This window comes from Etheostoma cragini, chromosome 11 (assembly GCF_013103735.1).
Source record: "Etheostoma cragini isolate CJK2018 chromosome 11, CSU_Ecrag_1.0, whole genome shotgun sequence".
In the NCBI taxonomy this organism is placed as follows: Eukaryota; Metazoa; Chordata; class Actinopteri; order Perciformes; family Percidae; genus Etheostoma; species Etheostoma cragini.
The window spans coordinates 9,499,108-9,525,184 of NC_048417.1; the positions used below are offsets into that span (position 1 = coordinate 9,499,108).

Genomic DNA, 26,077 nt, shown 5'->3' on the forward strand with positions numbered 1-26,077 from the left:
CTGCAATGAAACAAAGAGTGAAAAATTTAAAGGGGTCTGAATACTTTCCGTACCCACTGTATATATATATATATATAACAAATTTACACTGAGGGAAAAGCACATTTGAGTTAAGAAATGTCATCCCCGCTGCTATCTCTTTTTTAGAGTAATTAGTCTAGCTCAGCGGTGCATTATAACTATTTTTCTGTCTATCCGTCTCGTGCCTGACTTATAACCTAATACCTCAAATAAGGTTGTACCTAATTATCATGGTTTTCCTGGCTTATATCCAAACCAGAATTTGATCAAGTTCAATGTGAAACAAATTAATATGGCCGATGATTTTCTATGCACTTCTTCTTTCCTCTTTGCCTGTGCAATTTACATTCATTGCAATTGAACACTCCTCTGTTTCCACAGCAACTGATGCGGTCTTCTGTGTTCCACATGTTCATCTTGAGCATGGTTGCTGTGGACGTCATTGTTGCTGCTAGCAACTATTATAAAGGCGAGAACTACCGCAGGCACTATGATGAGTTCTACCTGGCAGAGGTGAGATGTTTTTTATTTATTTTTTTTATTATTATTTTTTGTCTCATGTCCTGCTTTTTCTTACAAGTCCCCCTTGAGCCCTATATTTCAACATTAACACAAGCCCTTTGACCATGGCTTTTTAATAAAAGCTTTGTTTTTATTTGTTTTATCAGATAAAAACAGGATGAGATCATCGGTTGTTAAATGGCACAGATGCTGATTTTGCGCTAAAGTAGGGGTCCTTGTTTTGAATCCCTTCCAATGTCATGGGCTGTTATTGAAAGAGATTTAATCCTGCATAATCTGAGTGCCTCATCACATTACTCCACTTACATGATGCATTATGCAACTTTAGGATATTAGGCAGTTTATGATCCATACATCCGTATATTTATTGTTTAATAATGGGCAAAACACATTTCATTTGTACTCCGCTTTAGCATATGCATATTTTAATTGTACTTTTGCTTTTATTTTTGACTCATTTTTGTTTTGAAGTATACACACATACACACGACACTTGACTGTATGTATCATGCAGACCGGTACAATGTCATCAGTATGCAGGTGGCAAATCTCCAAAAAAGACAGTGAAGAGTGTGCCCACCTCTCCCGTCTCCTTCATACTTCTCTCTCTCTCTCTCTCTCTCTCTCTCTCTCTCTCTCTCTAACACAGCTGAATGGAGGAGATAAGAAAAAGGGGGAAAAAAACAGACACAGTATTACCTTCTCTCACTCCCTCTATCTATATCGTACAGGGATCGATCTGCAGATTTGTTCCAATCTGTGTGAAGGCTGCGAAGGGAAAATAGGAAATGGAGGCACTGGATTTAGAGTTAAATGGAGAAATGCTCATTTTATTGGTGACATGCCAATTTTATTCTCTGATACTTACTGTATTTCCCCCTGCTGAAGATAGTGGTGGTCATAGCATTTGGATCCTTCACTGAATGGAGTCATCCAAGGTTTTAGTATTGCACCTAAAGCTGGTGGTTTAATAAAAGACATATTTAAAACAAAAAGGACAAAATCGTTCAACAGCTCAACAAAGAGCAAAATATCTGGATGTTTAGTCCCTACTTTTGGGGTGGGGTGGTGATGGAGCAGTGGATATGACACGTCTTTGGTGTGGGAGACCTGCATTTGATTCCCATTGCGATATCAACGATACATCGCCAATGTGTCCTTGAGCAAGACACGTAACCCCTAGTTGCTCCATAGGCATGCAATCTCTGACATATATATAGCGATTGCAAGTCGCTTTGGATAAAAGTGTCAGCTAAAATGACATGCAATGTATTTTAATTTGATCAAGCTCCAAAAAACAAGACCCTACATTTTCTATGATATGTCTTGGTCATGTTATGGTAAAACTACTTACTATTAGGTAGTTTAGTCTGTAAATATGTAAATATACAGTTTATAAATTAGACAAATGTGTTGTATGTTAAATCATTATCTGCAAAGTAGCAAGTAACTTTAAAGTTACCCACTATTTCTCTTACTAGTAAATACAGTGCTTGAGTAAATTTACTTTTCTCCACAAACTGTCCACTCCTTAAGTGCACTTATAGTCTCTTAAGTCCATTTTATTTGACTCTTCTCACTGTCAATATATTGCTCGTCTGTCTATAATAAAAAAGAAACTGGGAAAGGATTGGAGGAGAAACAGCATGTTATGTCTGGCTTGCTCTCCTCAGCCGGCAGCTGAATCAAAAAGCTGGTCCCATTAGTGGACCATGACTTGTAGCACTGAATATATCTGTTTAATACACAGCTTTTAACCCTCATCTCTGACATTTAAAACAAAAACTCATATTTCTTGGGAAAGAAATATTCTTTACATTAAAGGAATACTATAGCTTACCACATTTACTACTGTAGAATAGCTTTTTTGTTGACTGAAATTTGTTGTGGCAGGTAGTGAATGCCAACCCTGATTGCTATTTTCTCCATTTCATCACAGGTTGCCTTTACTGTGTTATTTGACCTGGAAGCTCTTCTGAAAATCTGGTGTCTGGGCTTTACCGGCTACATCAGCTCCTCCCTGCACAAGTTTGAATCTCTGTTGGTGGTGGGCACCACGCTGCACATATACCCTGACCTCTACCACTCTCAGTTCACCTACTTTCAGGTATGGACAGACACACACACACACACACACACACACACACACACACACACAAACGCACAAACAAACAAACACACACACACACACACACACACACACACACACACACATTTTTACAATATGTAATAATTTATTCCTGTTTAAACATACATATATCTCTTGATATCTCAAATATGAAACTAAATCATCCACACTTTAGATAAACGCGCAGTGAAGAACAGAAGATGTGAATCATTTATGACATTTCTGTCCTGTGACAATGCATTAACATGTATGAATCAATCATATCAGTCTCCTTTGTTAAAACCTCTCCTCTATCCATTCAACAGTGCTTCAAATGTACTGTCACCACAAATGTCTAACAGAGATTCAGTAAAGTGATTTATGAGTTAAGCTGTAGCATTTTTCAGTTATGACACATTTTTCAAGGACATTTGAGGTATAAAGTGAAAAAAGTCGTACTCTGTTGTTTTTCTCAATGCTATTTAGCAAAAAGCTGAGTCTGAGTCCTCAATTCCTGAATGTGAGGCAGAGAGCTGGGAAAGTCTTGATTGTTCTCTTGCTGAAAGCAATCATGTGCGATGCCTTTGGCCTCACTAGAGCTGTATCTTGTACTGGTGTTCTGCAGTTTTTTCCACCTACAAGTTCGGTTTGCCTGTAAGTTTGCATGTGTTTAATCTTGTATCCTCCAAAGTGTGGACAGTTGCCCAGTTTTATGACCACCCAGTTTTTCCAGTTCTCAAGGCAGAGCTATAAATCAACTGTGTATATTATGATCCAATGGCGCCTTGTACAGTAGCATTATCATCCACCTAGAGCCTTTAAGTATTATACTCTGTCCAGCATTTAACCCTGTCACCTTCCTGTAGGGCATGGGATGTAGCCAATGAAAAGCTCTGGGGAGGATCTGATGGGAAAAAGCTTCTTGATATGTATTTAATGAGCCTTGACCACACAAGCTGCCCTAATCCTTTCTGACTCTCTCAACAGCTGCCACCCAAACACGTGCAGTGCTTACACTCAACAATCACATGCAAACAACATATACTGCAGCTGTATTCCATTGAATGTAATTGTTGACTGGCAAGCTTAGATTTCTTTTTTCTTTTTCTTTCATATTCTAGCAATTACTGCTCCAACACAAACAACAGTGTTTTTTTGTTTAACATTTTTCTTTTTTTTAGTTAAAGATACAAATTAACTTGCAATGACTTGACACTTGCTTTAGCTTGGTGATTCATTTCAGTAACAAGGCCTTTATCTTATTCGTCACACTACCTTATTTTTGCACGGTAATACAGTCTTAAAAATGTGCTGGCAAGAGGTTCTATTATCCTAATAATTAGTTACTGAATAGCATTGCATTCATGATATATGGAGGGCTTTGAGGAAAAATAATTTTATTGTGACTTTATTTAAGTGAAAGTATAAAAAATCAGTTTCAACAAATTCAAACAGGGAACAAGCTCAGCGCATACTGTATCTAAACAAAATGCACATATACAAGTTTGTAAAGTGTAATGTCTCTAGATTTTTTCATTTGACACAGTCATATGAGTTATGATTTTGGCTAATGAGCAATTTTTAAAGAGCAACTGGGAGTTACGCGCCTCACTCACTCATGGGAAAGAATTTATCATTAACTCTCGCTGCTGATATTTTCCCAAGTAGGTCCCAGTTCAAACAGGTGACATTTAGTCACAAGTGATTAAACTTAAGGCTCTGTGAGGTAATTAGGAGTGTGCTGGCTATAGGAGAAGGGAATAGGCTACACAATCAATGCTTGTTTCGGATTTGTATTTATTTAATTCAACCGGTATCAGGTGTTGAAACATGCACAGTCACAGGTGTTTCACTGCTGAAGGTTAGCCTTACCAGCTGTTTTTCAGCTTGGACTAAATCTCACATGATTTAGAGTCCATACGTACAGACATACACACATACAGGGCACTTGGCAAAATGATTTTTAATCAGCTACTGGAACCCCCCCCCCCAACACTTCCTTTCTGTGTGTTCAGAATTTCTGCTTCAACTGCAGCACAGTTTAACAGTTCAGTCAATGCATTTTTTCAGAAAGGCAGGGCATTGTATAATATTTGGACATTTCTGGTATGGTTTAAAATTCTGGAAGGGATATCTGTGACAGCGACAATGTGACATATTGTGCAATTCAATTTTATGTTAAGCATTGCTTTGTCTTGCAAGAGGCTAGAGCCAGAAGCACACACAGGCAACACAGCTGGAGAGCCATTCTCCGAGTAATCATTGGTATCAGACACACAATACTTGAAAAAAACAAAAACAATTAATTAAATCGGCCATGCAACGACACTCTGGCCCTGAGTCTGAACTGTGGTTGGGATAACCTCTGGTAAAGTGATTTGTTCACACATCAAAGAACTTCATTCAAGATTGGTTAATGCTCGTCTGATGTCTGCATGAGAAACATTCACATTTATTTCTCGGATTGCAGACATGCTAATACAAAGAAATCCTTCGTGTTTGACTTCCGGGATTGATTAGTTTAGCACCAGCCATGACGATTCTGATTGGTTTAAAGAAATGCCACTAAACCAGGGCACCTTTATAATTGTTTAATTCCTTTGTTATACTTATCAAAATAATATACTTGGGTAAAGCAGTGTAATTATAAAGTTAAAACAAAAAGCATCAGTATTAAGTCAGCACTATGAAACTTTTCCCACTTCGGTCCTCCTACAGATTCAATGAGGAATTGTCCCATTATTTCTCATTGGAACGTAAGATCTGCTTTCCGATCTGGCAAACTTGCACAGTGCGGTTATAACCGGTAGAGAGCCACAAAGTGAATGCAGAATTGCTGTTTACCCTGTTACGAGTTGATGAACCACAGAAAAAAATTTGGAAACATTATTTTAAGGTACAAAAATGTCTCTAGTCTTGTTTTGAGTCAGTACTTCACTTGGCATCATGTCAGGAATAATGGTAGTGACAGCAATGGCGGAACATAATCAGAGCCTTGCTTATTTAATGGTGCTACACGCAAATTAATAGTTATATCACATTTTTATTTTGCTTAGTATAAATACTTGTAGTTATTTTAAGTGTACAGTAGTAAGTTATTGTCATTGTAATCCTGGGATGTCATTTCAGATTCCCAAGCTGTGTTGGTTTCAGGCTTTGCACAAAAAGAATGCTAGGCAAAGAACTTGTTTTGCTGTTTTAGCCTTATATGCTCTTTGATCCAACCTTATTGTGGTAAGCTCTTAGCCCCAGAGCGTTCATCTGTTGTAAAATGGATAGTGGTCATCATGGTCTGTCAGGACTAGAAGATATAGTGTCCTCCCATCTCATCTATCACAATGCTGTGAGTGTTATTACTGTATTTCTTTACTGTAGGTTCTCTTTTTCTCAGTATCCCCTGTTTGTCTTCTTTTTTCGCTGTGTATCCCAAGGAAGGAAAGATGCCATGTCAAAGCGAGATTCTAAAGAAAAATCTTTGGCCAGGGGCATCAGTCCTGAGCTCGATCAATAGCCACTCTCTGGATCCCCGATCAAAGCTGGACCACTATGGATCACTTTTTGGGGGTTGTTGTCACAACAAGCAATTTAGGGACTGAGCCTTTTGACATAGCATAGTATCACTGCACCTCTACCACTGTGTCAAGACCAATGCACTGTTTAAAAAAAAAAAAAAAAATCAATGTCTTCTTTTATTACTCTGATATGTTTTATAACTATCTTTAAAATACCACCTCACTGTTCATTTGGTGTACTGTAACAGATACTACTAAAATGAACAATGTGTACACAAACCGCAAACTAACAGTAAAAATGTATGTCTTTCTTCCCCTCAGGTGCTACGTGTGGTGCGTTTGATTAAGATTTCCCCAGCTCTGGAGGACTTTGTGTACAAGATATTTGGTCCAGGTAAAAAACTAGGCAGCCTGGTGGTGTTCACAGCCAGCCTCCTCATCGTCATGTCGGCCATCAGCCTGCAGATGTTTTGCTTTGTGGAGGAGCTGGATCGTTTCACCACATTCCCCAGGGTAATGAACCACTTTCACTTAACCTGTCACCAAGAGGGCAATCTGCATACTTTTAAAAGTCTATTATTAAAAAGAGTTATCTTTTTTAGAACACTTCTATGGTTGTGATCATACCTTCAGCGTAATTCTATAGTCACCCCCTGAACAGACGCTTCATTTTGATGCCTTCTGGCCGCAGATTCAGTCTGCCTAAATGCAGGACAAACAGACACAAAAACTCTTTTGTCCCTGCTGCTATATGCTTTTTTAATAAGTCAATGTGAGGTGTGGACTTCCGTGTAGTACGTATTTATTTTGTTTTTAGATGTATGGCTGTTGTCTTGGATAACCTGTGTGTTATATATGTTGTATGCTGCTGCACAACAAATTGCCCCCCGGGGATAAAAAAGACTCCTAGAACCTTGAACCTTTCTTACATGCATTTTTGTATCTGTCCTATTAGGTAAACTGTATAAATGAATCATGACTTGTTAAAAGGCATCCTGAGTCACACATAACCACAAATTGCTGATTCATTGAACAGATTTTTGGAAATCTGTCATCAGGAATCTAAAATTCAGTTTGATTCAGGGTAACTTTTGCTAATCATGATGGACTTAAATCTCTACTGTAATTAGCGTCTCTATGTTCATAGCAGGTAAGAATACCTAAATAATTAGTCAAGAATGACCACCACTGCAGGTTTTAATTTTCTCTCATTTTATTGTGCGAGGCTTACAGTGAGTCACTTCTACTTATTAGATGTCAATATATCTTTATTTATTCAATAATTTCATTTAGCCAGCATTTTCAGGCAACATCAGCAGTTGTTTAGTGAGAGCCACCTCATTTGGAATATTATTGGTTTCAACTGCACAAATAAAGCAGACCAAACCAGTATCTAAAGGGCAGTGGTGGCTTAAAGGTTAGAGACACAAGCTTGTGACCGGGAGGTCGTTGGTTCAGTCCCCAGACGAACGTGAGTGGGGAAAGTGAAAGAGCAGCGCTTGTCCCTCCCTCATTTACACTGGGGTGCCCTTGAGCAAGGCTTTCAGCTCCAACTGCTCCAGTGGCCAGCAGATGAGACTGTGATTGTACTGGGCAGCTTCTGTGTGACTGTGATCAGAGTGTTCCTCCAAAAGAGAAGCTGCGACTCAGTGAACTTATCCTGAATAAATAAAGGTTAAAAAAAAAGACTTCAGCAGCTAAAAGAAAGAAACATAAAATAATAAGGAGATACAGATAGCATATGAAATACTCTACATAAAATTCAGACATTCAAAAGAGAAATTCAAGAGGGACCCCTCAGACAAGCAATAGGGAGGCATGATAAGGGGTTGCATGATGAGCCAACAGATGTGGTACCTCCTTTGATTGTTAAGTCCTCATGAGCTGATTTTGCTGTCTTTAGCCACGTTTACATCCTAATTTTATTCTCTCCTCACACATCACTCATCGGAACATTGGGGGTTGCTCGTAAACAGATGCCAATTGTATGCTGTGGTACCCTTCTCGCACTTATTTTCTCTTTTCGTGTCTGTGTTGCTTGTGCCTCACACAACCACATATGGGCGCACAGACACACACACGTGTTATAGTTAATGATGTTTGGCTGGCTTCCACGGTCAGACCTGTTGCTGGGTTAATCTTTGTCTGCAGTGACTGGGAGGTGGGAGCAGATGGGAGGGGCTGGGAGGGAGGAGGAGGGGGGGGGGCAGACGAGTGCTGTCTGGAGGTGAGATGCTAAGGAGGAGGCACAGGCGTGCCATTTGACTCCAGGGGCCACAGTGTTGCAGCTGGCTGTTCACTGGACTTTTATCTGACCTCTACCAAGTAGATGACAGGACAGAAGGACAGAGTAAAAAATAGAGTTGGCCGTCCCCTCACTCTTCTTTCTCTGCCTTAAATTTCGAAATCTCCCAGTTGATAGCTAGGGAAGTATGGTCAGATGGGGAAATGTGCATCAGCTGTGTGATATTTGTTCTCCTGTGAAAAAGCATGTTTCAAATGTCAGTTTTCTCTGTATAATTTCCTCCCTGTCTCTGTCTTTCTCTTCATCTCTTCATCGCTTCTGCTTGTATGCTCAGATGCACTCTCCTGCCTTTTGCCTCTCTCACTTTCTCTTATGCTGTGCTTTCCTCCCCGTAGGCATTCATGTCCATGTTCCAGATCCTAACCCAGGAGGGCTGGGTAGATGTCATGGACCAGACTCTGGTGGCTGTAGGTCATATGTGGGCTCCGGTAGTAGCCATTTACTTCATCCTCTACCATCTGTTTGCTACTTTGGTGAGGAAGCCACTTTTCTATTTCAAATTTAGAAGTCAAATATGTTGAAGAGACTGTTGAATTTCAGTTTTTAGTCTTTTGTGTACTTTATGTTTTAGTTCATTATATATTTGCTGAAGTATCCAATTCAAACTCATTTTCTATTATTGAGTCAATAAAAGCAGGTTGGTAAAAATTAGTGACAAAAGGATGCCTGAATTGTTCTCTTAATGTAAATTATTAGTGTCCTCGTCCCTTCAGTGCTCTCTCAAGTGTTACATCTAATCACAGCTAATCAGACCTGCAGGTGTAAGAAGTGCTGACATTTCAGTGTTTGGCCTTCTGATACGGGAAGCATTCAGACAGCGCAAAGTCTCGGGATGACTCACACTTTGCCCAGACATACGGGATGTCTTTCAGAACAAAACAAGCAATAAATGCAATTACTAAGCAGACTTTTTTTTTTTTAAATCACATTTATATGTTAATGAGGACAATGACATTAACATATTGTAATGTGTAAACACAAAGCATAACGTCTTATTCATTATTGCATCTCTTGTTGCATTTTAGATTCTGCTCAGTCTTTTTGTGGCTGTAATCTTGGACAATCTGGAGTTGGATGAAGACTTGAAAAAGCTCAAACAGGTAAGAAGCTTATGTAAATTATGTCTAGAGAATAAACACATTCATGCTCAGATCTATAAGAGCAATCATTATCTAGGAATATGAAGAGTTCATTTGTGGCATATAAAGTTTTAAGATTCCAATGGAAGTGAAGTAGCCATTTATTAATAGGTCTTGGAATGTCTGAGTTAGTGGTTACCTTGTGCAGTGGCCTTATGTCTTACAAGCTCAGTTTTTACTGCATTACTTGAATGCAGATGCAACATTTCAGAGATCAATTTTAACCCAGTCACACACAGTAAGTTACAAGTTAGTCAACATTCCACCGTGCTTGTTACATTTGGGGCTTTGGTACATTTGGTGCTTTTAAGCCTTGCCTTAAGTGGTTTAAATGGCCCACTATTTGTATATCCTGTCTTTTTTCGAAGTAGATGTTGAAATGCAGAAACAACCACAAAGTAATTCACTAATGTTGAAAAGATAACTGAGCAAATTCCCATGTCGGGAATATGAACTCAAGAGTTAAATTTGAATTGTTTCTCTATGTTTTTTATGTTTGAATGTTTCAACCATTGCACTGTTCACAGAGAAGTGCAACCAGCTTGATCACTAGAATAACACAGCTGTCTTTTTGGTCACATCAGTTTAAGGAAACATATACAGCTTCAGCGGGCATGTCAGTTTTCTTTCTTACGTGTACAATGTCACAAAAAGTTGACTGTGCATGTTTCATCGGTTTCCTGCTGAGAACCATGGCATCAAATTTAGAAGTGCTGATCCTCATCCCAGCCGCTTCACACTTGGCAGCGAACTGATCCAGTGAGCGATGAAGGTCACAGGTCATACAGAGATTGGATGGCCCTGAGAAGGGTCCCCCTCACCCCATACTCCCACAGTACCTCCCACAGTATCTCCTTGGGGACCCGGTCATATGCCTTTTCCAGATCCACAAAACACATGTAGACCGGTTGGGCATACTTCCAGGCTCCCTCCAGTATCCTTGCGAGAGTGAAGATCTGATCTGTTGTTCCACAACCAGGACGGAATCTCCATTGTTCCTCTTCAACCAGAGGTTTTACTATCGGCCGAACCCTCGTTTCCAGCTCCTTGGAGTAGACTTTATCGGTGAGGTGGAGAAGTGTAACGCTCCTGTAATTGGGACACACCCTCCGGTATGTACTACCCCTGGAACCACCACCCCGGTCTGACACTCCTTAGCCACCGTCCCTGATCTCCACGCAATGTTGAAGAGACGTGTCAACCAACAGCCCCTCCACAACCAGAACCTTCAGCATTTCTGGACGGATCTCATCAATCCCTGTTGCTTTGGCACTGTGGAGTTGTATAATTACCTCAGCAACTTCCAAATTGACAACAATTCCCCAACATCCTGCACCTCTACCTCTATCATAGAGGGCGTGTTAGCTGGATATAGGAGTTCCTCAAAGGGTTCCTTCAATTACCTCCTCAGTTGAGGTTAACAGGATCCCATTCTTGCTGTACACAGCTTGGATGGTTCCCCGCTTCCCCCTCCTTAGGTGGCGAACAGTTTTCCAGAAACACATTGGTGCCGACCGAAAGTCCTTCTCCATGTCTTCTCCGTACTTCTCCCACACCCGCTGCTTTGCCTCTTTCACGGCAGAGGCCGCAGCCCTTCAGGCCCTTCAGTACCTTGCAACTGCTTCTGGATCCCTCTGGGATAACATATCCCGGAATTTTTTTTTTTTTTAGGCTTTTGTGTACAAAGAAAAAGTCTTAGATCTTTGCAATCAGCTCATGAAAAATGGGGGCAAAAACAAAAGCGTTTACTTTATAATTTTGGTTAGTGTACATAAATAGTTCATCTGTAAGCTCACTGACATAAAGGTTTACGCACGCAAACACACATACACACACACACACACACACACACACACATACACAGTTCACATAAACACTGTGCACTCATAGCCAGCTGGCAGGTCTCAGCTTGCCTGGGTAGGTTATTTCCCACCCACAGCTGAGTGATTAGGCTCAGTGACTGTAAAATTGCCTATTTTTACAGGTGCTTCAATCACGGATATGGAGACTATAAATAGACCACAGATTGTGATTACCTTCCCACAAGAGAAAGCTTCTGCAAACATTTGGCAAAAGCTCAATGACATGGCCAACCTTTCTAAAAGAAAAACACACGTGGGCTGAGAGGGATGAGGGACCAATTGCAGAGTATGTGAGGAATTATTTTTACCTGCTGTTTGATGAATAGCTTCATTAAGTTGGTAATGTGTATTTGTCCGTAATGTGACCATGGCAAGCTCTTTAAACAAATACATAAAATGACCATGTAGGGTACAGAAAATAGTATCACCTAATGGATTTATTTTCAAAAACTGTTTTGTTTCATTAAGCGTTATGGTTATGGGATCAATGTCAATTAGTATTTAGATTGAGAGTTTGACAGACAAAAGCTATGTGTGTATTCTCTCCCAAGACATTTTCAATCCTTGCTTCTTCACAGTTGGTGTAACACACAGACAGGTGCTGTGTTCAAGTTAATAGGAAATAATGGAACAACAAATTGAAACTGAATAAACTATTCAAAGAGCAAGTTCATGCAAATCATAGAATTTTGTTTTAGTATTATTTGAAGTGAAATAAGGGATGATGTGTGTGTTTGTGGTGGAAAGTGGTGGATGCTTACGCATGTTGACAATACAGCAAAAAATGTACACAGTGAGCTCATCACAGTTGCATTCACTGCCACGCTGAAGGTTGTTGAGGCTACGATTGAGAACTTGTTTGTGTTTTAGTTGGTGACAGTTTATCTTGCCCTCCATGTCATGGCCTATGTGTGTCAGAAATACTAGTTGAACATGCCAGCTCCCCTTACACGCCATTGTGTTTTTTTTTCCCATGTAAGACTTCAGGCATCAAAGATGTGTGTGTTGTGTACATGTCACATTAAAATGAAAATGTGCAGCCAGCCTTTAGTAATAAGACCCACCTGCACAGCACTGCACTATTATGCATGATGATAGTGAACCGATCTTCAAATTATTTTTTATAGATGTTGATAAGTCACTGCCAATGTCATGTTCAAAGTGATAGTCTTCATACTCTTGGTGTTCAGAACCTTCTGACATTAGCATAAAGTAATCACCATCAGCATATAATGAATTTATTTATTTAGTGTATTGAAGTAAGACCTCTTATAAATCTACATATACAGCAGTTCACATCACTCCTGGTCTTTGACTCCAGGGTGTGCTGAGTGGCTAGCTTACTCTCTTAATCTATTCCTTTCTTTTATTAGCAATGCTGTTCAGTCAGCCAAAAGTTTGACTGACTCATCTTGGGAATTCATTTTACTTTTAAGCATAATAGGTCTGCAGCATCCTGTTGAAAACCATCCTGTGAGAATGTTCCCAAAGCATATGTGAAATACATAGGGAAATACCTGTGAGTAACAATGTATAATGAGCTACACACCTTAGAGGCCAAACAATCAGTTTGACTGCTGCTACGTACAGAGTTACCTTATGATTTAGAGCTGAAACTAGAACTAATGTAAACTCTGTAAAAGTACAGCAGCCGTAACAGTCTGCAACAATGCCACTGTGCTGCTCATGAGCTTTGGATGTGCACTGAAGCTAGCAGAAAGCACAGGGCTTGTTTAGTCTGAAAGGACTATGAGAATATTTACACTTATATGCATGTCTAAAAACCGCACGGCAGGCCATACAAAAACAAGTGTTTGTTTGGTCTTTCTTACTGTGATTGGTCCCTATGAAGCTGTAGTTAGGCCAGAAAATCTGTCTGTCTGTCTGTCTGTCTGTCTGTCTGTCTGTCTGTCTGTCTGTCTGTCTGCCTGCCTGTCTGTCTGTCTGTCTGTCTGTCTGTCTGTCTGTCTGTCTGTCTGTCTGTCTGTCTGTCTGTCTGCCTGTCTGTCTGTCTGTCTGCCTGCCTGTCTGTGCAAATGTGCGTGAGAGAGAAGCAGCAGCACTACTGTGTCTGCCCAGGACTGCTGATTTGATAATGACATCATCAATAAGGCATGTAGCTAAAGCATCTGTCATCGTTTGTATGCTGACTGCAGCCCCGCCTTTCAGGGAGATTACTTGCATCTGTCAATCTCGACAGACCATTTTTCTTGATTTGGTTTATCATCTACAGTAAGAGTCAAAGCTTGAAACATTAGGAGAAGCACAGAGCATTGTTGGTATTCGCGTTGTGATCAAGCAGATCAGCGTTCACTTGCTGTGCTGTAATATCTGGTTGCTTTAATACTGTGTGATGTGAGCTGTTGGCAAGTGAAACAGTTTTGAATCCATGCATTTTAATCACTGCCTGAGAGCAGGAATTAAAGTTATTTGCTGTCAACACACACACAAACCCTTACACACAAGTGCACCTGCATACACAGTGGTCATTAATAATTAGTGAAGGGGGAGTAAGCAGCAATGCAGCTAATGAACAACCGGTTTATTCTACCCTACTGATGAGCCAGGGGCAGAGAAAAAGTACACACACACACACACACACACACACAGATATATGCATGTGTGCACCAGTGCATGCTCCACTCATCAGTGCTGATTAGGATAATGCATTTATTGCGTGAAATTAGGTTTGCTAGACATTTTTAATGAAATGAAGCCTGGGACAGGAGAAAGGTAGACAGCAGAGGAAAGCAGAAGTGAAGGGAGGAAGTAGACACCCACACACCACACACATCAGCCTCCCAGGTGTCTTTCTGTTCAAGGCTTATTTGAAACTTGAGAATATGCTGAACTGCTTATGAAGTGTCATTTTAAAACATTTATACCATGCAGCACAAACTGGTTGATTGTTGTCCTCTTTGGTGTTCCTGTTATTTCTTCGATCATTTCTTTTTATATAATTTATTTAACTTAATTTCTGCATCCTTTGTTCTGGATTTTAAATAGTTTTTTATACAATAGATTTTTGTTTTTGCAGGCATTTTCCAGTTCCCTAGTGATTCAGGACTTTTCTTCATATTGTTGCCCTCTTTAAATTTGTATTGGGCAGTCATAATCCTGCAGGGTAGTATAGAAGACAGGAATTAATCGTAAGCTTTGTTCGGATCATTATTTGACTATAATTTAGTCCATCTTTGTGAATTTAAAGCCTCTTCAAAAGCCCTGATGGCTTCTGGTGTTCTCAGGCGTGTGACAATTGGGTTGGTATCAATATTTGTATTGATGTGTTTCTTAAAGAAATTTTGTACAGTTGTAAAAATAAGAAGGTGGTTACTAATGTAATTAATAAGCAGTCTATGTACTCTGTTCATGATGTCATTGCTTAAAATATTATCTATTAATCTTGCACTGTCCCTTGTTATTCAAGTTGGTTTAATGATGGTAGGAATAAGACTTAAACTGTACATTATGTCCATAAAGTCTCTATTTTTGTTGTTGTCATTCAGTAGATTAAGATGAAATCCCCTCAATCAAAACACCATTCATTTTACCATACATTTCAACAAATTTTTTTTCATTGAAGAAGTTTAGACAGAATCCTGGAGTTCTACATATACAACTTATTATTATGTTCTCAAACCTTTCAACATCAATTTCTAAAGTTATGTTTTCCATTATATTTTCGTTTGTTGTTGACATCTTTCTAGAATTTTGCCTTTTCTGCAATTCTGCCTAAACATTTTTTCAAAGCAGAGCTGTCTGTTCAACTGTATTTGTCGAAGTTGTTCAACTCCCTTACCATAGGGTGACCACATTTTGATTTCCAAAAAAGAGGATACTCGGCTTGGAGATACAAATTCAGACAGGCTTCCCAGAGGTTAACGAACATGCTTATAATGCTTAATTATGCTGCAATGATACAAAAATAACTTTATGTAATAAAATAAAATCTGTGACTAAATAATAGCTTTCTTTTCAAATAAAAAAGTAGATGTAAAATAATGTTCTAAATATGACCTATTCTGTGTCAGCTTCAAATCCAGCTTCAACTAAAATATCTCTTGAAACCTTTTCAATGTAATTACATTAACTTAATAACATAAGCATAAGTAATAATGTGCTAGCTTTGCACACGGTGCACTCCGCCTCCCACTTGTCCTGACCAGGACGATACGTGTAAAGTTTTTTTTGGCAGCTCAACTGTGAAGCTGCATTTACGCTTCGGCATTTTGTGTGCAATGCTGCTCCGCAGTCTGATCTGCTCCCTTTCTGTGAGCGTAGCAGAGCCGCCCACGAGGCAGCTTCTCTGGAATTACATCACGCAACAAAGTACCGTAGTATTGTGTGCAATGCCCCAGTCAGTTTAAGTTCTTTAGGTGATCCGTTAAGCTTTATCTATACTTTATAGTTCCTTGTCCACGTCGCTTGTATCTTGTTCTGCTTTTTTAAGATTTATGCCCGCCTTGCAATAGCGGCATTTTTCTTGGTGAGATGGTCATTCAGGAACAGATTTGTCCCATGCAGCTTCCTGGCCCGTCACAGTAGTTCCATTTTGGCTTTTCTATTTACAAAGCGTATTGTAATGATAATGAGTTTTAACTTGTTTCTTAACTTGGTTATCTTGAGTAGTGTCACATTTCCACTATATCTATGTATACATGTGTATTTTATGCTGGTATAAGTTTTTTTGTCTTTGAGAAGCACTTTGGTGCAACTTTGTTTGCTTTAAAATGCTATATAAATTAAATAAACTTTAACCCCCCTTCCCCGGAAACAACAAAATAACAACATGAACACAAATGGGCCAATAGCTGCATGATTTCAAAAATGTGTTTGTATATTGGCTGTTGTTGCTACTCATTATAGCTTTCCCTTCATCTAGCAGTCACAGGCCAATGGGCTTTGTGATGGGAGAGACCGATGGACCATCTCCATCCAACAAAGTACTCCTGCCCACAGAGCAGTGTATGCATGAACAAGGGGAGGAGCAGGAAGAGTGGAAAATGTATATCCTGTGCCTGTAGATATCAACCAAATAGAAAAAGGTGTTTACCCCTAAGGGCAGTGATGATGATGAGAATAATTTCTCTTTGTGTGTGTATGTATATGGGTATGAATTGTCAGTGGTGATAAATCTGTGTGCATTTTTGCATATACAATACTTTTTTGCATTTCTGTTGTGTGATAGTGCAGATAGTCGAGCAGTCAAACAAGTCCTCAGGCTAGGCAGATGAGTCATGAGGAACACATTTGGGAAATTGTAAAAGGAGGAGAGAAAAGCTAAAAGTATAGCTACCTTGCCTTCATCTACAGTCTGTTTACGTGATGCATGCAGACAAACCAACATTTGAATCCTTTGCACATTGAGCTCTAAGACTTCTCACTCTGTCCTTTGACATTTTCTCTTCTTCTCTGACAAGTTTATTATTCATCAGACAAGAAAACCCACATCCATCCATCCATCCATCCACCCATCCACCCATCCATCTATCTTTGTCTGCTTATCCAGTCCCCAAACTTCCCTTTCCCGAGCCACATTAACCAGTACCGACTGGGGGATCCCCAAGTGTTCCAAGGCCAGGTTGGAGATATAATCCCTTCACCTAGTTCTGGGTCTTCCCTGAGGCGTCCTCCCAGCTGGACGTGGTGGGAACACCTTGCCAGGGAGGCGCCCAGAAGGCATCTTTACCAGATGCACAAACCACCTTAACTGGCACCTTTCGACGCGAAGGAGCAACGGCTCTTCTCCGAGCACCTAACAGAGATCGGACGGCCCTGAGAAGGAAACCCCTCACCCTATACTCCCGCAGCACCTCCCACAGTGTCTCCCGGGGGACCTGGTCAAATGCCTTCTCCAAATCTACACAACACATGTAGACTGGTAGAGCATATTCCCAGGCTCCCTCCAGGATCCTTGCGAGAGTGAAGATCTGATCTGTTGTTCCACGACCAGGACGGAATCCGCATTGTTCCTCTTCAACCCGAGGTTTGACTATCAGCCGAACCCTCGTTTCCAGCACTTTGGAGTAGACTTTACCAGGGAGGCTGAGAAGTGTTATGCCCTTGTAATTGGCACACACACCCTCTGGTCCTCCTTTTTAAAGAGGGGGACCACCACCCTGCTCTGCCAGACCTCCTGGCAATGTTGAAGAAGTGTGCCATCCAAGACAGTCCCCCCACACCCAGAGCATTCAGCATTTCTGGACAGATCTGATCTATCCCTGGGGCTTTGCCACTGTGGAGTTAGCGACTTCCACCAGGGGAAATTTAAAACAATCCCCCATCATCCTCCAGCTCTGCCTCTACCAAAATCAACTTTAATGCTTAACAACTTTCACAAAATCAACAAATGTTAATGTTATGTGTTAATGTTGAAGAATTGATAATGGTCTGTTTCATTATGCTCCTTAGAATTTGTTATGATTTTGCAATCATTGTTTTCTGTTCATGTGTGTACCCAGTAGCCTCTCGCCCTTTTCAGACCCACAATGTCTGTCAGAAAGAATTTTCTCTGCACATGTAAAATTTGTGTAAATCTTTGAGCCCCAGATTATTACCGACAAGGTTCAGTTAAAGCTTCAGAAATGATAAAGTGGGCTACAATGCTTCATAGGTTGTGCCATCTAGTTCATAATTACATGCCTCTTTGTGTCATAGAGGTATATGTGGGCATTGGTTATTGAATGATGGATGATGACGGATGACTCCTCTCTCAGATAGCCACTATATTATAACAGACATTGTTGCGAGGGAGTGTTCACTACCGAATGAACATAGAAACTTTGTGGGGAGTTCTACAGGCCACAGAAAGAGGGTGTGATGTGGCACAAAGGTAATGAGATTGCTGTCCCCAGTGTGTCAGCCTTGTCAAAGCTGGAGGGGAGAGAAGCATGGCAGTGACAGTGTGTGGTTGTCAGTTAACTTGCGTCTATCCTCCCATTCGGTATTTGTCAGTTGAACAGAGTATGATCTGACATTGACTGAGATCAAACAGGAGGAGAGGGAGAGGTGGGACAGGGAGATGTAGTGAGCGATAAAGATGGAGGAAGAGATACACACATGGGGAGGGTATTGAAAGAAAGTAGAACAGCAGAAGAGGGAAGATGGATGTTTGCTTTGGGTATAAACAAGGTTTAGGATGAGTAGTCACTTCTCTCCAAATCACAAGTCATTCTTTTCAATATCTAGTATGTGCATGTTTGTACACGTGCATTCTGTCTGCTCCCTGCTACAGCCACAGTTTTTCAGAAGGCACTTAGAACTGAATATACATTTTGTGAGGGATAATTTAGTTAGATCAAATGTGTTGTAGAGTGATTGTTGTGATGAAGGATTTCTTTATTTATGAGTTAAACTAAAAGCCTGCCCTCCATTTACATGATGTACTTACTTGGAGATTTACTGAAAGAGAAAAAAGACAAAGAAGACAGAGGGAGTAGAAAACAGAAGAGCTTACCCCTTGGAGAATCCCAATACAATGTGTTCTTATCTTTTGAATGTCACCTTCAATGTTCTATTGGAAGACAGTCCAGGCACTGTGCCATGTCTCTGCCATGTTCTAAAACTAGCATGAACACACACACACATACACACAAACATACCTGTGTGTAATATTATTTTGTAAAAGAAACATTATCACATATTCATTTTGTTCAGTCGGACAATATGGAATGAACCTTAAGAATATGAAATTAACTTTGAATATATGGAATTAAATGAAATGAAAGTAGGAATATGGAATGACACTAGAAATAAATGTAATGAATCTTAAAAATATTTAATAAAATGAGAATATTAACACAATCTAAAAAACAAATCTTTAAGTCACACCGTTGTGATAAAATTACTGTTTATGTCAATGGAGTCTGGTCGAGTTTTAGATTGGCCTCTACATTTGCCAGGGTGTTAATTGTTTTTTCATTACTTTGATTGCTTTGGATTGCTAATATGTGTGTGTGTGTGTATATATATATATTACAATGTATATATTGTACATAAACAGTAGGCGTGGTATTAATGGAATTCACAGTTATTTAGGGTGTTTGAGCTAGCTGTTAGAGGTTTACAACAGCTCCACAGCATGGCTCATTAACCAGCTAATGAGAGGAGAGGGTGACCCTGCTAACTCGTCCACCCCTGGGTATTATAGCTAGACTGGCCCAAGGCCGGGGAACCCAACCAGGGTTGCGAGGGGTTGTGAAGTGCAACTAGGTTAGTATATACGACAGGGACCACACATGTTTTAACATTGTCACGTATATGTTTTTTTACATTTTAATATTGTCATATATATGATGGATATGATTGTCAAGGGAACGCAGGTTAATAGAAAGGCAGAGAAACAAAGATCCAGTACATTCAAGCACATAGTTTTCTTCTGGTGTGGCGATAAGTACCTACCATTCTAAATAATGAATTACGCAGAAGTTAAGGCTGTGTTGTAGCAGTACTGAAATATGCAGTCTATGATCACACATAAACAGCTGTTGTCTGGTGTTCTTGCTGAATGGCAGGCTCTGATGTCTGAATGGTAAAACGCAGATGACTATACGTGCATCCTCCCACAGGCACTCAGCGAGTGTTTGTGGGAAGCACTTTTGTAGGTGGCTGTTCATCAGTTCCCTATTGTTCCATTGCCTAGTCTCGTGTCACATGTTTGCATGTGTCTGTGGGTCTTTCATTGGACTGATCAGAGAGATCAAAGGAATGACTCATCGGGAAAATGAGTATACAAAGGCCTATCAGAGTTAATACAAGTGCTTGTGCTTTTTATAATGGCTTACTGCATTCTAAACTACCAGAATGCTTGCGAGAGATGACATATTTTGACATTAATTTTTTTGTACTGCTACAGTATATCAGTGACTGGGTGCAGTAGGAGGATCAGTTGTAAAAGCGCTATGAGGCTAACATTCAACCAGTTGCTTCCTTTTCCAATTAGATCTAGTGTTTGCTTACTTGCAGGGCAGCTTAAAAAATAAGAATTTTAAGGTTGGCTATATTGAACAGATGAGGATCCCACCTCTCAATAGTGAGATGATTGCTACAGTTGCATTGTTAGTGATGAATCGGCGAAAACACGTTTCATTTCTCTCATTCATGGCTCTAACGCCGCTGGGCGCTCCCTCTCTTCAGTCTCTATCTTTCTCCACCTCCACGTTACCGTGCTTTCAGGTGGTTGTTGAGGCTCAGTCTAACCTCCACTTTCCACCGGATGCGTAACTGCGCCGGATCGGCTGCTGCGTGTCGGCTCCGTGCTCCAACGTCCGTCAAACCCACCAGGTCCGGATTTGTTGCGGAACGGCTGCGGCCATGATTGACAGCATAAGTCACGAGGACCCACAACATCTTGCGACTGCATGTAGAATAGAACCACAAAACCAGCAATAGTTTGTTTCCATTCCGAGGAGTAGAGGCAAAACAACTCTGTGCTGTGTTTTCAAGGTGTAGTGCAATGAAATATGATCTGCCGTGAGCCCGGCCTATTTTATTTTTAAAATTAACCGGATGTTTTATTTTGTTTCTGTGCTCAAATTCCTGTCCCACACTATCTACCGTATGCTGAAATGCTGCGGAGCTCTCGGGTGTCCGGCAAAAATAGAAGCTCTGCGTATTAGCTCCGGATCACTTCGGCTTGCCGGAGCTGCAACGGCGTTGCAACGCAGCCGTTCTGCAGTCTGTGGAAGTACACACATTGACTTTAATGGAAACCTAACGATTCCGCCACTGCTCCAGAGCGGATCCGCAACCGTTATGCATCTGGTGAAATTTTGGGGGTAAAACTGCCATTTCGTACAGCTGTTTGTAACATAAAAATACAATGGATTATTGATCATTTTATTTCTATAGTTTGTAGCTGACTTTACCAGCCAACTTCTCTGTTGAAACAGGAGACCCTTACGTTCTAAAACCAACCTCTGCTCTTGAACAGTTGAATTGCAGCCACACCATCAGCTGGCTTATGTCGAGCTGAGACTAGCCGGTTGAGGATTTTAAAACAGCCACCCAACAGGCTTAAACAGAGCAAGTTTTAAATTTGTTTTTAGCCTCTAAACATGCTCAAAATGTCATTATCAGTGCCTAGCCATGTGCAGTTATTAGTGAACATAGTGAATTTGACTGCAGTAGATGTGACAGAAAGGCATACAAATTGTGTTAATTCAGCTGCACATACCTCTGTTTATTTCTTTTTTTCCGGTGAAGTCTATTTTTTTTTTGGGGCGCGAAATCTAGCAGTGGAATAACTCGGTGTAGACTGCACTGATCATTTCCATTTGTCTCGCCATTGACAGCACTCCACATAAAAAAAAAAAACAGAGCTGTATGTTAAAATTGACCGGAATTCTCCTTTAATACTATTAGAGAGTTTGTTATGATTACTGTTGCTAGCGTGTGTGGTGTGAAGCTCATATATGGTTTGAATATGTTTTAATTTGAGTAATGAGGTCTGTTTCTCTATCTTACGCGTTTCTTTACTATATATGGTTATAACCTTCATAGCACAGCACAGGTACATCAGGCCTCCAAGTTTCTGTGTGATGCACTAGTTTCTTTGTGTGTCTTAGTTTCTGTGTCTGTGTGTGTGTGTGTGTGTGTGGTTAGACATAGACTCCCACATGACATCCTGCAGACTGTGTCCTTCAATGTATCCCACTGCTTCCTGCTAGCGCACATACACAGCCAGCTGACACTCCCACGTCGTAAATCTTTTACTGTAACCTGCTCCAGGTGACACTCAGAGACTTCCCTTGCAGCAAGAACACTTTTAATTTGTCTTCTGTTGAGTACTGGAAATAGTGATTTGGTTAACAAATTTGTGGGTAATTATCAGAAATACTCGACAAATACTGAGCGCAATAGTAAGTAGTGTAATTATGCAGGGTTGTCTTGTTTCACTTGTTTCAAATGCTTTTCCTCCCAGTTTGTTTTCCCTCCACACCGTATGAGACTCTCCAGCCGCTTGTCTATGGCCATTTTGATCCAAAGTATTTTATCTTCTACCCATGCTCCCACTGAACTATGGCTGTATTTGCTTTAATTCCGATGATCAGCATTAGCTTTTTTCCTTTTACAGCGCTGGTCAGGTATGCTGTGGAAATCCCGGATGGAAAGCTCCCTAACTCAGCCGAGCCTGAAATTGGCTTGAATGAAGGGGGAAGCAGTGGCAGGTCACCTGAATAGGTCTCAGAGCAAATCACATTAGTCTCGGCTCCATTGTTACACCACCATACACTAAATCTCATCTGTGACGAGTGAAGCAGTAGTTTTTGGTTTATTAACCATTTACCATGACATAAAGAAAACCACAGAGGCATTTTCTTACGCACGCACATATACACACACACACACTTGGGAATAGTGCTTATCCTTTAACACTTTAACCTGGAATAACTAGTTTATTGGGCCACACAAATGATATGTTAGAAAAGTTGCCTAATCACAATCTAAGCAATACAAAGCAACATCAGCAGTCATTTGGAGCCTTGTTTGTTTCCCCCTAACTTGAGTCCTATGTACTCTCCTAGTGTGTTTATTAGCAGAAGCGATACCATTCACATAGACTTCACGTCATGATCCATCGTTGCTAAAAAATGTGCTAAAAAATCCCTATCCTATGGACTATCCATTTAACTACACTGCAAGATATTTTCATGTGTGCACTTTTACAGCAGAAAGTAATTCTTCTCATATAATACAGAAACACATAAAAAATAATCAATAGAAAATAATTTTGTTTTCTTGTAAATTCTCTGTTCCTGTGTCCTTGCATGTCCATGTGTGCTTTATTGATCAGAGTGAAGGCCCAATGTGTAGCACGTACAGTAAAAAATGATTGATGACAACTTACTAGTGCACCTTATCACTAGGTGAATCTTTTACAGAACAGCCTTACACAGCGTCAATAATTAAGGAAAATATATAGTTGATACTGTAGCAGACTACCACTTATTCTTACATTGGCTTCCTCAACTCTTATGGTATAAGGCATCATTGCACTTCCCCACAGACAATAAACTAAATGGTCCATGGTACAGTGGATTCCGATTTGTTTTTCCAGGGCAAATTGAAATTAAATTCAGTGCATCCTTTCCTTATATATTTCCACAGTTGGTGGGTTCCCAGATGCAGCATGTAAATAAATGAACAGAAATTGAATTACATGAATAAGTGTGCATCACTCACACTACACTAGTGTGTTTTTTAGAAAATATTTTAATAGCAATTCTCTTTGAATGTTTAGTCTGTTCCTCTCCCCGCAGCTCTCTCTTTCCTCTTTTTGTAAAATAGAAAGAAAGAAAAAATAAGAGATCAGTGAGGGAAGGAGGCAATGAACAGCATCTGAAGTTGAAACTAAGATTCTAAGACTGGAACAGTCTTGTATAAAGAGATGTGAATAGTTGCTTACTGTGATCCACATTCATTTGAAAGGTGGAGATAAAGGCAGAGAGCAACAAAGGACAATACATGGCACAGAAAGTTTTGCTGTAATGTGATACTGCTGCAGATAAGGGTGTAGAGCCTCGGCTAAACTGTACATCTCGCTGAGTTGGCCCAATTGATTAGGACCTTTGGGAACAGTATGGTCCATATTAAATCTGTGTGTGTGTGTGTGTGTGTGTGTGTGTGTGTGTGTGTGTGTGTGTGTGTGTGTGTGTGTGTGTGCGCCCAATGTTGTTTGTGTGTGTTATGCTTGCTGGGTATTCACCAAATGTACTGGATACTATTTAAGATGACTGCAGCACTTTCTGCAAGTTTTACCCAGACAACTGCAGCACTAGAAAGAAGCTCACTATTTTATCAGATTGCATAAGATGGTGTTTTATTAATTGCTTTAAGCCATATTAAACAATCCACTTGTCTATTTGTAATCGTCCCTTGGGTTTCATCATCCTTATTTTTTGTTCAATTTCCTTTTGTCTCTCTCTTTTACTTATTTTTGTCTAATGCTCGGTCTCCTTCTTTCTATCCTGTGTCTATGTTGTGAGACGTAATATAGACAGAGCCTAGGCTTTCTGTCTATATTACAGCATTTGCAATCATTTTGTCTTCACAGTATGCCACTCACCGCTCACCCACTCAGGGTGTTAAAGAAGCTTCAACATTTCAGTCTGCTAGAAAAAGAAAATGGATGGACAGATTTCCATTCCCTCCTTTGTCAAATCTCTCCTTCCCCCGGCTGTTATCCTTCAAATACAAAGGGCTTTCCCATTCACTTGGGCACTCACAGTCAGACAGAAATACCAATATACACAAACATTTTGGAGGGACTTTTGCATTGGTAGACAGACAGACAAACGGCATGACTGGCAAAGAAACATTCACCAAGCCCAGTTGATAAGTCTCACAGCGGTGTCCTGCTCCAAATGATAAGCTGCTATTTACTACTGCTCCAAATGCAGTTCACTTTCAGGCCGAGAATGCAATCAGAGGTTATCTCCAGGCACCCAGACAGAGAATACCTGCAAGGGGGTTTCTATTCCCTTTGCAGGTAGTAATAAATGGAAATAATGGGTTTCATTCCTGTTGTCATCTTTGGTATTTTGCTAACAAACAAATGCACATTATTCTAACTGTCGCTACCTTTTCTTTTCTCCTTTAACCACTCCAAAGTAATCTTTGCTTTTTCTTTTGTTGCCTTCTCCATTCTTTTTTGAAAGTAAGTGGGATCTCATCCTAAATGTGGTTGTCTGTACTGTATGTGGTGTGTGTGTTGTAGGTAAGTGTGTTGCTGCCATCATCAGGCAGAAACATAAACCTCCACTCTTAAATCCTTTATAAATCCTCTGCATTCCTCAATGGTCTCTTGCAATACAAGGCTTAGTCTCATGCCTCTTTCTCTATATATACCAAGGGTAACTTCATGCAGTTCTAAAAATTCCTAAACTTTCCACACCCAAACTACAATAACAGTGTACTTCTTTCCTTTGTATCTTATTTTAAGCTCTTTCTTCTTCATTCCAATCAAGTGGCTGACTTTCTCCTTTTTCTGTATCGTGTCCTGATTTGCTGCTCTGTGCCTGAACTGGTTCTCTTACCCCCTTAATTTAGCTCAAGCAAAGCGAAGCCAATGCTGATACCAAAGAGAAACTTCCTCTACGACTCAGGATCTTTGAGAAGTTCCCCAACAGACCTCAAATGGTGAAAATCTCCAAGCTCCCATCTGATTTCACCGTGCCCAGGATCAGGTACACAAACACAGCCAGAGAGACACCCCAAGTTAATTGTAAGAGCTTATGTTTTTTTTCTATATAGACCTAAATGTCTGTTTTGCTGGTAAGAATCAAAGAAATCCCCCCCTGCAGCCAGTCTACTGGTCTGCTGAAGCAAGAACTTCCAACTACCGAGATAGTTTGGCGTGATTATTTTTTCTATCTTTAAGCATATGGAGCTTTTCAAATCCATGCATGCAATTCATCAGTTTTGTGTGTGTGATGTATGTCATGTACTCTAGGGAGAGTTTTATGAAGCAGTTCATCGATCGTCAGCAGCAGGACACCAGTTGTTTGTTCCGGCGTCTCCCCTCTGCATCATCCTCCTCCTGTGACCACTCCAAACGCTCAGCCATTGAGGACAACAAGTATATTGACCAAAAGGTACTTTCACTCACT

General features: G+C 40.3%; 1 protein-coding gene across 3 annotated transcripts in view; it reads left to right on the forward strand.

Moving 5' to 3' along the window:
• nalcn (sodium leak channel, non-selective) overlaps positions 1-26,077 on the forward strand; it is a 66,954-nt gene that overhangs the window by 27,646 nt on the left and 13,231 nt on the right. For 2 of the 3 annotated variants that reach the window (XM_034885129.1, XM_034885127.1), the window contains 7 exons: positions 403-534; positions 2,483-2,650; positions 6,484-6,675; positions 8,803-8,940; positions 9,493-9,567; positions 25,518-25,654; positions 25,921-26,062. In XM_034885129.1, the coding sequence (XP_034741020.1) occupies positions 403-534; positions 2,483-2,650; positions 6,484-6,675; positions 8,803-8,940; positions 9,493-9,567; positions 25,518-25,654; positions 25,921-26,062 (984 nt within the window). The remainder of the gene's footprint in view (positions 1-402; positions 535-2,482; positions 2,651-6,483; positions 6,676-8,802; positions 8,941-9,492; positions 9,568-25,517; positions 25,655-25,920; positions 26,063-26,077) is intronic. The other variant, XM_034885128.1, reaches the window with a different exon arrangement.